General features: G+C 38.4%; 1 protein-coding gene and 1 pseudogene across 4 annotated transcripts in view; one reads left to right on the forward strand and one right to left on the reverse strand.

Annotated features, from left to right (window-relative positions):
• LOC138007091 (delta-1-pyrroline-5-carboxylate synthase-like) overlaps positions 1 to 14,051 on the forward strand; it is a 209,368-nt gene that overhangs the window by 175,754 nt on the left and 19,563 nt on the right. For all 4 annotated transcript variants that reach the window (XM_068853811.1, XM_068853813.1, XM_068853812.1 and 1 more), the window contains one exon: positions 11,425 to 11,620. In XM_068853811.1, the coding sequence (XP_068709912.1) occupies positions 11,425 to 11,620 (196 nt within the window). The remainder of the gene's footprint in view (positions 1 to 11,424; positions 11,621 to 14,051) is intronic.
• LOC138008676 (uncharacterized) lies at positions 643 to 1,737 on the reverse strand (annotated as a pseudogene).

Raw genomic sequence — 14,051 nt, forward strand, 5'->3', positions numbered from 1 at the left:
CTGTAGCAAGTAACTATAATCATTATAACGAAAACGTGAACCTCTCCATGTCCAGTGAAATGATTTCTTCCTTTTCTGAAGCCCTAAATAACAACTTTTACTTTTTAATAGGCTGCTTTAAAGTGCTGTGTAAGAGGGGATTGGGTGAATAGGTTCGAGCATCGACAGATTTGCTTTTAAAGGCGAACAGTTTGCGGACGTTTTCGAAAAAAAGAGCAGATTAGTGGAGTTCACAAATAAGGCACCTTTTACCTTAGCATAAAACATGAAAGGATTTTTGAAAGATCAGCCTCAAAAAATCAAACATCTATAGTCCTTGCCGTAACTGTGTACTGTACGTATACTACAGGTTTTATTTCAATGAACATAGTAGCGGATCCTATTCACCCTCCTCCTAGAGCCTAGCACAAACACTCTTTCTGCTCAGATATCTAAGTTGAATTCCCACCCGAGCAATTCCTTCACAAGGGGGCCCACACAATCGGATGTGTAGCCGATTGTTATTTTAAAGTAATTGTACTAGATTTACCGTTTGCCTCACCTATAGCGATATATCGCCAACTATGTATATACAACAATGATAAATAAACGTTGAATTATCGTAGCTGTGGTACACAGTCGTCCTTTTGATGTACTGGGATGTTATGTAGGGGAACCTGGGCCTCAAACATTTCTGTAGGTTTGGATGGTAATATCGTTTTCTCTCTTTGTTTGTGGGCACTTTGTTGTTCCAGTCGCCTTCCTTCAGAAAGTACCACCTTTCTTTGTGCTCTAGTACCAGATGGCAGAAGTCCACGTTGCATGTCTTACATTTCTTGGCTTCTTCTAGGTGGTGTATATGGGTGTACAGGCCTTGATTTCTTTGCGTTTGAACTTCTGTTGGCGTGGTTTGCTGTTTAGAGGGGCAATATTTAGCTTTGTTTCGGCCTCCCTTTTTCCCGGCTGTTTGCTTGTGTCTAGGGCCAGAGCTGATTCTGTGCACCTTGGCCCTGATTCTTTTGTAACATGGTTCAAGTGCTTTTCAAGAAACCCTTTCAACTGAGCGACAGCAATGGAATGCTTACAAATACTATCAAATTTGTAACTTGGGCAATTGCAAGATACGAAATTTGTGTTCACAGTACACTGTACTCTACCGTTCTTAGCGTGTACAGCAGCGTCTTCGACTTTGTTACTAGAAGAATGCAGGGTTGGCTGCTCCTGGATGGCAAGAGGGTGATTTACTAAGAGCAGTGCGTTTTCCGCAACATGCTTTGCTGTAACCAATTTGTATCCCATATTTTGCTCCAGAAATTTGGCAACATCCACGGAGAACTCAGAGAATTCTTTCTCTGGTAGTTGGGTTGGTATATTGGGCTCACTAATGCATTTCCCCTCGAGTGCTTCCTCCACTGATATTTTGTTCATATCCGTGACATACTTTTCCCTTTCTTCGGGTGACCACTGAAACCAGGTGTCAGTTGAGACCGCAAACTCGGAAAGTGTGTACTTTTCGCTTATTCCAGCAATGGCCAAACGTAATTCATCCTGGAGCTTTCGGTGAATTTCCTCAAACACTGATGTGGTACACTCAAGTTTCGTATGTCCTCGGTCTTTCACATTGTCGCTTGAAACAATATCCTTCTTCAAACTGGACATCACATGGTTCATGGATTCTGATGGGTTTGTGTATGAGTGGACTGGTTTGCCGTCAGGACCCTCCTTTAGCCCAGCACGGCGTCCAACTTTTACAACCATGTTGGTTTACAATCATGTTGCAGCTTGTTTCTAGATATTTCCAGAACTTGCATTCATATGCGTCATCCTTGCACGTTTTTTTCCTCCCTGTCAAGCTCTTCTTTGGAGGCTTCCAGTCGTCTTTTCAGGTCTTTTTTGTCCTCTGCATCCAGAATTCCCTCTTTTTTTCCGTTCACTCCAAACACCTTGTTAATAAAGGTACTCTGCTGTTTTGAACTGCAGATACCTAGTGCCCTTAATTTCTCTTTGCAGTTACCTTCAAAGTGTTTGAAGCAGCGTAGGTGTTTTGCTTTAGGCATATCTGCACTCAAAGCTTGGATCAATGCTTCTTCTCCGTCAGTCATGAAACCCCTTGCCTGATTCAAATGTTTGATCTTAGCTGCGCACACTGATGAGTGAATCCGGTAATTTTCTTCTGTTTTACGGTGATGCAACATCATAGGCCCTAAAAAATGGGACTTTCACATGTCCTCTTAGATTTTAGAAAGAGGTGTTTGTACACGATGGGAGTAACTCCGAAGGGCCCCATGTTGAACGTTGGATCAATGGATAGGGGATAGCTCATTTTTTCAGAAGTTGTGAAGCGAGAGATATGGGAACACAAGACCTCCGTTCCCAAGACCCATGTGTCATATGGGACATCAAAATGATGCAGTACTGGACAAATTTCAATTTTGATGTTCACGGTGGCTTCTCCTGAGGAAATATGGTATTGTAACAGACAAGCATCATTTACAATCTTCCCACTCTTCTATGTCAAAAGAAATATTGAACGAACAAGAGTTGGTGATGCCTTGTTTCTTTTGGAATTAGTCATCAAGTGGTACTGATCGATCCACTGCACGAAAAAATGGATTTTCACCAAATTTGCACAACGCAAATATAATGCAAACATATGTTTACTCTAGAGCAAACCTGTAGCAAACATGGTAAGTGCCACATTTGCACCATATTTTCACACCTGTGTGAATATAGTAGCAAATGCGGCATTTACCATGTTTGCTACAGGTTTGCTCTAGAGTAAATATATGTTTGCATTATATTTGCTCTGTGCAAATTTGGTGTAAATCCGTTTTTTCGTGCATTGTGATTGTCGTCATGTAAGGTTTCTTTTTTCTTAGCGATAATTTCAAAACTGGTGTCGATCTGGTTTACTTCGCAAGCCACTGTCCAAACACCGCACTGTAGCATACCGTGGTATACTCCATTTCTGTCAGCTTTGATATCCTCCCAGTTACTCAGCTTGCTAATGTCGATAAGGTAGGACATGTTTTGGCGTACTCCTAAGGGCTGTCTATCACACATTTTCACATGAGGGGCTTTTCGTAACAATACATCCACTGCTTGTTTCGGCTGGTAGCGTTCTTTTCTCCCCAACTCAAATATTGGCTTGTCTTGCTGGTTTTTGAGGTATTTCACTTGTGGGAAAAAAAACTGTGTCAACCTTAAACGAAATAAACTTTAACTATTGTTCCATGTAAAAAATGCAACAACTCTTAGTATATTTTTTCCCAGACTGTTACCTTGATTTCAAAAACTACACCATGCAAAACCTCAGAAGTATTTCCTATCGAATCTGAAACCAATTTTATTAACTTCGTTTACATTGTGGCTGAGTGCCTGCACGTGCAATATATGTCATGTCATGCTTTTGTGGGATAAACACATACTGTGCGAGGTGAAAAAAAATGATTGAAAGACGATTCTGATCTCAAAATCCCCGTAATAAAATGGACCTGTTGCTAAGCTTCCTTTTTAATAGGGGGACCCTGTTGGGAAGGGCACTGGAAATTCACCCTATTAGCCTTCTCACCAACTTTAAGCCTTATTTGTTCTTTAATAATTCTGGAGTGTATGCCATACCTCCAATTCAAAAGGATTTTGGCAAAGTTCATGGTCATCGGTTTGTCCAGTTGTAGCAGTCATGTCCTGCAAAAATATTGTGGGTATTTCATAGCTATGTCAATGTGCGATAACAAACAGGATGGAGTTGTAAAACGAGAGGAAGAGGCAGAGTGCAAAGCAATCCTCCAAGAGAAGGGGGAACAATTTTTCAATTATTCAATTGGAACTTCAGGGTACAAGATCTCATTTTAAATGTTCACGCATTTTTTGTCTTGTTTCGTAAACTGTATGGAAAAATAATACAGACGGAATTGTAGGTGAGTATGACATGTTTGAAACTAATTAACTTCCATCAGATCTGTCCAGGCTGGTTTGTATAAAACCTAACAATGTGCACTTTATTATTATTTACTCTTTATTATTTACTCTTGATCAATATTTCAAACTTCCTTGAATGTGCAGTTTTCCCTTTACCAAAAAATGCAAATCTTAGTTGCAGTTATGTTACAAAACTTAAGGCCTGCGTGGCACAGACATATGTTATACTTACATCACTGTTAGTAGGAATTCTACTACTGGCTTGCCAAAGTGATCCATTTACTGCACTGGATTGGGATTTAGGGCTGATGTCACAGAGCCTCTTTTTTGTAGGAACATGGTTGTCGACTTTCCTCTAAGAAAGGAAAGACTGCGTAAATTCACCTGCGTGCAGCGCTGTTACACTACAGTAGAACCCCGGTAACTTGAACTCCCTAGCTAACTCGAACTACTTGTTTCCAGGGCAACTGGACTGTATACCTTCCTTCTTGTTCGTTGAAGCTCACTGATTCACTAAAATGTCTGAGCACTTTGAGCGAGTCAGCAATCTCGAGTGAATGTAACTCCCAGAATCAAGGAAGGATTTCGTTTAGCGTTTCATCGTCTTGAGCAGGTATGACCTCGATTCTGCAACAATTGGTTCCAATAATTTCTGTCGGCCATTCAGCTTGGATCGCTGGTCCTGATAAGAGCCAACCACACTTGCCATTCATAGCCATAGGCCCATCTCCCTTGATTATCTCTCCAGTTACTAACGACCCATAATAATCGTTGCCAATGATGATGTCTATCTCCAGTGGTCCTCTCGTCCTCACTGGATCTGCTAAACGAAGTCTGTGTAGATAAGGGAAATTAAGATCACTATCCTGAAGATGTGAGGTGAGATTACTGGGGACACCAAGGCATTAATGATGATTTCTTCTCCGTCAGCCATGAGGCAGACTCTGACCATTTTGAAGTCTGCCATGGGCATCTTGTGATGACCAAGCATGCTCATCAGTAATTCCTCTCTCTTGAACGGTTTAGCTCCAATCTTGTTGGCCAAGTCTTGAGAGATAAACATGCCCTGTAATCCACTGTCAAATAGTTGGTGTGCTTGGCAACTTCTCGAACCTGCGGCAATGTCCACAAGTGTAGTAAGATGGTATCTTGAGAAGTATGCCTCAAGCCAACAAGTGTAGATCCTCCTGGGATGGTCGAATCGTCTTTCTCAGGATTTCTCGTGCTTGTATTGCTTGTATTTTCTTCGGCTGGATGTGTTCCAGAAGATTTATGTCCGTCAATTCCATTTGATTTACACAACGCTAAGTAATGTTTTCCATTGCACCGCGACCAAGGCTTCTTGGAGTAGCAGAACTTTGACATATGACCTTTCTTAAAGCACCTGAAGCATCTTTTCCGGTTGCGGAGAAATTGGAGTCTCTGGTCAATTGTTGGGATGATCTAACATGAGGCCGAAGCTTGGGGCCCATCACAAAACGTACGGCCATTCTTGGCATTCTCTCTTCCCAGGGCACCAAAGAACAAAGCACCAGCTGTAGGAAACTTGGAATTGAAAGGGGGATTTATTACTGACACTTCTTTATCAGACTGTCCTAGACTGCTCTTCTCCCTTGTCTCCACCTCATACTGAAGTTGCTTTCTGGAGTCAGCCAAGGTCCACGTCGTTTCATCATGACTTCTCAACATAATACGCCTCACTTCTTCGGGTATTTTCTTCAGTACAATGGGAATGAGCAAGTTTTCATAAGATTCTGATCCATGTATGTATCCTTCACACGCGTCACACGTTGTTTGTCGCAGACAGAATTTTAAGTAAAGCATCCATGTGAGCGTTTATTAACACTTGCTTGTGCCCAAAACGCTCGTTGAGTAGGTCAACGGCTCTTTGATAATTGCTTTCACTCAATGGTAAACCTTGAATAACTCTTGCCGCTTCTCCTTTCAATAGCCCACTCAAATGATTCAACAGACAGTTGAAAACTGTGCCAAAACGACAGCCACTCGATGGGGTTTCCAGAAAAGGACAATATAATTTTTGGTAATTTATTATGAACCGCTTCTTTCTTCATCGTGGATTTGGAGCTTGCCGACTTGTTTTCTTCCTTTCCATGCTTAACTTGAGCTTTTGCAACTGGAAGGAATTTTGCAATATTTTTCTTTTGTCCCATCAAATGATCGGTGTATTCAAGTGTTTGTGAAATTTCCTCCTCAATTTTGTCTTCTGGGACAGCGAGTTCAGTCTTCTGATTTTGTAGTGAGAGTCGTTCCATTCTGCTACAGAGTCCTTCGAACACATCTTCAAGGGCGTCCAAGTCAGGGGAATACGAATTTCTTCATTTGCCGCCTTTACTGCTCTTCGGTAATGTCCATGGTATGCCCCTCTGACGCTAATTAATCGCTTCAAATCTTCGCCCATTTACTGCAGCTCCTCGGCAAAATCCTGGTCCCAGGCACCAATGTCTCAAGAAGTTCCGACTCCAACCAAAATAACTCGAGACGGTTTATTCCTTGACAATTTACAAACCAAACATGAATACAAAATCTTTTATAGCAAACAAACTTAACATACTTGCGAAGGCATCCGTGCGCTACAGCGACAGTTCATTTGCACAGGCGAGTCAAGCGAAATTAATTCACAAGAGTCATGTGGTATGAACACACAATTCTCTAAGGTAACTTTCCTGCTTATTACTACTTGAGTAATTTGATTTCTTGAAAAAGAACAGTAACATCCATCACCATTACAGGCTGCAGGTATTTGTATGAACTCAATTCTCTAACAATTAACTCAACAACTTTAACAACCGAAGTGGCACTTTCACTTTGACTTAACAAATTAGTCACAAAGAAAGGCCTCATTAAAAATATTCAAAATATTCAAATATGAAAAATACGTTGAACTGAAATGAAAATGAAAGAGAACTCTACAACTTGGTAAATGCTATTCAATCCAAAAAGAAATTTTGGTTTCTCAGGAAAAGGAATTCCATTACCAGAAGTTCCTCTATGAAAGTGAGGGAATCAAAAGGGAATGAAATGTAAAATTGATAATCATTTCCAAACAAAAAAATAACCCAGAGGGAATGAATCAGGTCAATTAATTTAACTACAATCTCTATAAGCCTTATTGCGCAATGACAATTATTAAATATGTTGTTTTCCTTGTCATCTTCATCTTCAGCAAGGCCTTAGGCTTTGTGTATTTCCTAAAATTAAAATATAATTGACTTGTAGCAAACTGAAACAATTATATTTAGAAAACAATAACACTGGGGAAATTCAAACAACATTTTTTTGACAAAAAAAGAAGAGTTTTTCTTCCAAATCTTCTGAAAATCTAAACTTTGATTTTCAATGCATGTATACTACTTCTGAACTGCTGACTTAATGCAATAGCCAGGAATATATATTTTGTTTTGCACATATTTCATTTTTCAAGACTTTCCCATTAAATATGTGCTGCTGCTGCTACTACTGCTACTGCTATAACTGCTATTATTAATAATAATGATAATGCTATTATTAAAGAAGCGAAATCTTTAAAGTAAAATTAACTTACTGATACCCTTTGGGGGGTTCACATCGTCCTAATCACAAATTTTTAGCTAGATTGCTTTTGGTAGAAAATATTCCTGAGAACTGGCTACAAGAAAGCTTTCCTTGCTCAAACTCTAAATCTGAGCTGCTCTCCTAAATGAAAAAGCACAGATGCACAAACTGGGCTTTGATATAATTGAACACCTAAAAATTTGTTTTTATGACAAAGCCCCGTAAGAGAAAAAGTTTGAAGAGGAAACAATTGGATGAGGGTGTTCACATTTGAACACACTAGAGTTACACTTTGATTTGCATTCCCTACTATGAATTGCAGATAAAAGCAGTATTCATCATTTTAGCAAAGAACCTGGCAAGGACACAATTTACCTGCAATCGAAATAGATGAAGCAGCTAGGTTGTTGTAAGAGAAGTCACTGGAAGGAAATGAAATTAATATAATGAAGCTAAAGATTTCCGTAAACAATTTATTATATTCCTTATGCTAACCTGCTATGAAAGATAGTGGAGCCATCATCATCTTCAACAACAACAATTGGTTTGTCACTACGTTCACCTTTAATTTTGAAATCACTTCCACTGTTTATTTGAAAAAGAAAGCAATCATACCCTGCTGTTAGGTTTTTTTAATTTAAATTTGAAGAGAATAGAGGTGGCTGTTGGTGTTGGCTTGTCAATTTCTCTAGCCATCTACACTTATGTGAAAAATTGAAGGCCTGGAAGCTTGGTTTTCAGTGTTCTGTGATTTTTGCGATTTTTGGAACCACAAATGGGGATTTGTCTTCTTCTTTTCACCATTTACGATTTTTGCGATTTTGAGCAAAATCCGCAATTTTCGCATTTGCGTGCAAACCTGGACATAAGTGTATAATGGAGCTGAAATTCTTGGTGTTTTAACACATTTCAAACAAGAGCGCCCAACAGAGGAGAAGAGAGTACATTGAGAGGCAAGCATGACGGTTGTAGTGAAAACTAACTCCGTAAAATTTCTGTCCAGTCTGCTTATGTGTGTTTGAAGAGCCCTTCCAATTCTGCAACTTTCACAAAAAACTAAGCCTTATAAAGATAACTGACTCCAGTAGAGTTCCACACCAAAACAGCTTTATAAATTATGGTTCCCTTATTATTCAAAAGTACTTTGTTGTGACTTTTTGCCATAAACAGCCCAACTGTTTCTCGATCTTTTGACACCATCTACATGTAAGACAAGTAATAGTCTCTTCTACATCAAGGAAAAAGATTCAATGAGAATGGCAAGTATGTGGTTCCAAAGCAAAGCCCACTCGGCAACAGCACACTTAGGACCAGGACAAAACAAGTGGCAGATACAAAACCCAGGTCTCAGGTCACAGGTCATTGTTTTACCAATACAGAAACAAGCCTAACTGTTTACCAATGCTAACATTAAAGTTTTTGTTTAGGCCTCATTGGGCCTAAGGTTAGCTTTCGTTAATTTTTAGGGTTCTTTCTGTACTTGTAAAACAATGGCCTGTGACTTGTGTTTTGAACCTGCCATGTGAGATTCCTGTACAGGAATTTCTTAAGATGTGATATCACTTTCTCTCAAGTTATGACCAACCACATAAAGAAAGCAGTAATTAAGCCAATTCTTCATCCAAATTGATTTAATAGATTTCAGCAACTTACTGTGTTCCTGTGATCCAAGCCACAAATCGGTTCTGCATGTCAATTTTCCTAGCTTTACCTGTTGCACTCCAAAGAGTCTGACTAAGTTATCGCTGCCATACATTAACAATTCTATTTGTTTGGTTTTCCTTCCACACTTCATTGAGACAATGGGGGTGAGTTCAAAAGTCGGAAAATGGCAGAATTTTGCAGTTCAAACAATTTTATAACCAGGACATTGAGCACCAAAAAACCCTACCACTCAAGGAACAGTAAACGAGAATAACTAACGTTCTCAAAGAAAGAAATCAAGAAGGGAACAAGTGGTGTACCATGTTATGCTAAGGTGCCTCAGCAGTCCCCTACCAGGCAGTGCCCCCTTATGAGGAAGTGTTTGGGATGCTTCCAAGCAGATAAGTTCCTTTGGCAAGCACTGCAATTTATACAGAAGAGAGTGACAAAGAGGGGACTGCTATTCAGGATTTACAAGCAACTAATAAACGAAAATAATAAGAAGATGAAGACAAAGCAAGAAACTTCGACAAATAACACAAAAACAATCAAATGACAATAACAAAATGAAACAAAGAAAGAGCACACCAACATTTTGTCCTGATGAACATGTATCAACTAAAATCGAGAAACGGGATAGAACTTCACCTTTTCATCCTAATATTTTGATTGGAAGATCATTTATGTAGAAACTGATTATGTCAAGATACAGTAGGTGATTAGTCGTGTGTCTTAAAAAAATGTAGTCTGAAAGTCAATAAATAAGATTAAGTATGTGCAACATTTTCATTTTTTTTTTCCTTGTTTTGCTTAATATTATTTACAGCGCATTTATGTATTATTTTAGAGGAAATGACAAACTTTCAACTGTATGGTACTTCTTAATATATAGATGTAGCCAAGCCTACAAGCAGAGCTGCCGTTTCTAACCCCAGAAAGCAATATAGTGTACATGCAAATAATTATGCTTCTTCATAAAGTACAAAAATAAGGGTCATTTTTATTGTATTACAGTGATCAAACAGATCAAACACCTCTGAGCTGACCACACTAAACAAACAAGCCTTGCAAACAATAACCAACAATTTGAATCAACAACTAGTTAAAACTAAAATACATGCACAGTAATCTCTTTCACAACATTTTCCGTTTGACTGTTAATCTTTACTCCGTCTCACTTCAGTTTAGAACAACAGCAAAAATCTTACTAATTTAAAAGTCAACCTAAAGCTTAGTAAATTCGCTTACTCGACTGCAATTTCACAGTGAAACAAAGCAACTCACGACTGTAAATCCATTTCACACAAAAATGGTGGTTGAAATTTGTAACAAGCTCTGTCAACACGGAATTGCAAAAGTTTTCTTCGTTTTTTTAGTGAGTTTTCCAAAATTTGTGAGGCAGGGAGGCATACATTAAGAAGGAAGACATTACCTGCAAGCTAACCGTTGTAAATAAGTGTTTTGTCTCTCGCCCTATTTTTCTCAGCTTTACGATGATTTTCATTGAAATTTTCTGTTCGTCTCCTTCCTTGGCTTCCCTCGAGGCTTTCTTCACTTAAATTTCTTAAATTTTGGTGGCTCTTGTCTCATGCTCTTTTGCTTTTCTTCGACTTTCCTGCTCGTTATCCCGTTGTTCGTCACTCATGTGATTTCCCACCGGAAAAACAGGTCGCCAAATGCAGCGCTGCCACACAATTTCCCGTCAAGAAAAATTGTCCAAACACTGCCATCCCAGAGGTTCTCCTGCTTCCCCATCCCAACAGTCTGTACGGGTGGACGTACGTGAGGTCATAACCCAGATAGATTTCCCAAAAAATCTTACCCATGGTGCTCCGCTGGCGCGCTTTGTGCACCTGAGCTCCTCTATAAGAGGTCAGCTCAACCCCAACCTAACCTTAAGTCCAAAACTTGGGCCTAATAACTAACCCAGGCCACTATTTAATCACTGTGCAGAGCCCACGTTAAGTGAACCTAACTGTGACAATTACACCAAGTCAGTAAACCCCATGTCAAGCCAACCTTGTATGCAAGGACTACTACAGTAATTTTGTAAGCAAATTTGTTAATGATCAAAACTCATTATCTTCAGTAACCACTACCAAAATACCCAAATTATCTTACAATGAAGAAATAATTTGGGCTCCTGAACTTTAACTGAGGAAATGCTACCATCATTCAATGCTAATTTATCTATTTATCTGCATGAGGAATGCAGAGGTGCCCTTCTTTCATTAATTGTAGTGGAAGGGAAGAAACAGTCAGAAAAAGAACCCAGTCAATCAGTATAGAAGATAATAATTATAACAACAGTATAATCTTTTTTTGAAGGTTAGTACACGAGAAGATGTAAACGATCTTCTTCAGCTGGATAATTATATAGATTTGGTCATCCCTCGTGGCTCAAGTGAGATGATTGAACGCATTCAGTCGCAGAGTAAAGGAATACCTGTTCTGGGGCATGCCGAAGGCATATGCCATGTGTATGTAGATAAGGACGCTGACCTTGAAATTGCTGTAAACGTTGGTAAGTCTTCATTTTTTTGCTTATTTTATTAATATTATCTATAGTATATAGATCATGTAACTTATCCTTTTTCAATTTTGACAGAGGACCACACACAAGTATTGTATAAATGAAAACTAGAACTTGAAAAAATTCTAATGTGTGACGAGACATTTTACTAGTATGTCCTTTGTTCTTGTGACAGCCAGTCATTGATCAATCCATCCTTTATTTTGTATTTTGTATTTTTACACCATTCATTATTTTCACAGCACTTTACAAGTTTACATTCCGTTAAAAACACTTACATGTACTCCCAGACAAAACATGGTACATCACAACACACAACGGACTCCAATCTGTTCAGATCTCATGCACACATAACTCTAAGGCTTGTGATAACGGTGTGCAAATTACAAATCAATTTTTCTTACAAAATTGTCCCATTTTATAGTATGATTGGGTAACTTATTCTGTGACTTTGCAATCTATAGTTCTAGGTTTTGAATCTTTCTTAATCTGGGCTTAAAAACTTTAGTTAAAGGAGAGGTTTTATTGCAACGACAAGAATACAAATATTGTTTAGCAATTGATAGTACATGATTGGCAAATAGCTCTTGCAGTTTGGCATTCCAAACATGATATCTCTATTGTGAAAGTTACATATATTGACTTTTAAATTTCATAGAAACTTTGTAACCTCTGCCCAGAATTAATTCACATTATGACAAAAGATTAAGATATGTTCCAGAGATTTGGTCTCCTTTCCACAAAGATAACTTATTGCTTAAGAAATCTTTTATCACAAGGTACCTATTTAATGTTTCAATTAAAATTCATGCAACTTTGTATCTAAGGTAGCACGATTTGGTAAGCCATATTTATTTCTCCAATCAAGAGTATCAATCGTAAAATAACTAACGTAAAATATCTTTCTTTTGAGCAGAAAGGATAGTGATAACTCTATTTGAGGTTCATTATAAATAGTTTTTGACCAAGCTTTATTTTTGGGAATCTTTTGCCCGCTAAGACTTGAAACAATCTGCTCCTCGAAATTAAATGTCTTTTTGTTAGAGTGAGAGGATTTTTTAAGGAACCCTTACCATTGATAAGGCAGGACATTTATCACGGAAGTAAGTTTAAAGAATTATAGGAGTAAGATTCAACTCTTTTTTTATTATTATTATTATTATTATTATTATTATTATTTAAACATATTTATATACATGTTTGCCCCAAGAGCTAAATGAGCTCATCACGGGGGGCTTACACCAAAATTCTAATTACCACATAAAAAACAAACACGGGCACGGGATACAAAGTAAGTCAAAAAAGACAGTTAAGTTAATTAGGTCAATGATAATGACCACGAAAAGAAAAACGTTTAGACTCTCTTATAAAGTGCTGGACATGAGAGAAGATCTCAGCGTTTTCATTATTTGACATGTCAGAAGAGCCGAACAGAAAAACGTCAACTTTTTGCTGGTCAGAATATTGACCAGAAGCTACACGAGCAGCAGCAGCGAGCAAATCAGATCTGAGGGCAGCATAATTAGGACATTGTAAAAAGAAATGAGTTATAGTCTCATTGTCAAAGCCGCAGCTACAAATAGATGACGACTTAACAGCGATCTTAAATAGATCATAATTTAGACCACAAGCGCCTAGATGCAGTCTAGTATGAATTACGGAAGAGTATCTGTCAAGAGCATAATCAAAAGGCGAAAAATACTTTGGAATATTAAAATAATTAACTAACGCTCTCTTAAAAGAGCCAATTGAATCAGATTCACGAATTTCCAAATCAATGTCGTTCCACAATTTAGTTGTGGAAGAGAAAAAAGACCTTTTAAAGCGCTCTGTGCGCACAGGGAAAAGAGTAAAATTTTGAGAAGATCGAAGGTTAAAATGAGTTCTCTCACAGACTCTAGCTGGGAGCAGATCCTTAAGATAAGACGGACTCAAATTTTTTACTATCTTAAAATAACAAATAAGTTTATGAATATCGCGTTTAACTTTCATCTCCTCCCACTCCAGCTCTGTCATAAGGCGAATCGTACTTGTTCCCCGCATAGCACCTGTGACGACTTTCCCTGCTTCATACTGAACCGATTCAAGGAGTTCGCTTTCCTCATCAGTACAGCCGTCCCAAAGCACATCAGCATACTCCATAACAGGTCTGATAACCGACTTGTACAATTTTCTGAGTGTATCCCTGCATACTTTATACCTAATTCCTTTCAACATATTTAATCTTTTACTAGCTTTTTGATAAATACTAAATATGTGAGCTCTCCATGTCAAGTTAGAAGACAGCGTTATGCCTAAGTGGGTATGGCTAGAAACTTCAGTAATGTTATTTCCGTTGTAAAATAGGTCGGGATGCAGCGGTCTTACCCGTTTAGATGAAAACATCATACATTCAGTTTTACTAGGATTAATTGTAACAAGC

This window comes from Montipora foliosa, chromosome 6 (genome assembly GCF_036669935.1).
Source record: "Montipora foliosa isolate CH-2021 chromosome 6, ASM3666993v2, whole genome shotgun sequence".
NCBI classification, from domain to species: domain Eukaryota; kingdom Metazoa; phylum Cnidaria; class Anthozoa; order Scleractinia; family Acroporidae; genus Montipora; species Montipora foliosa.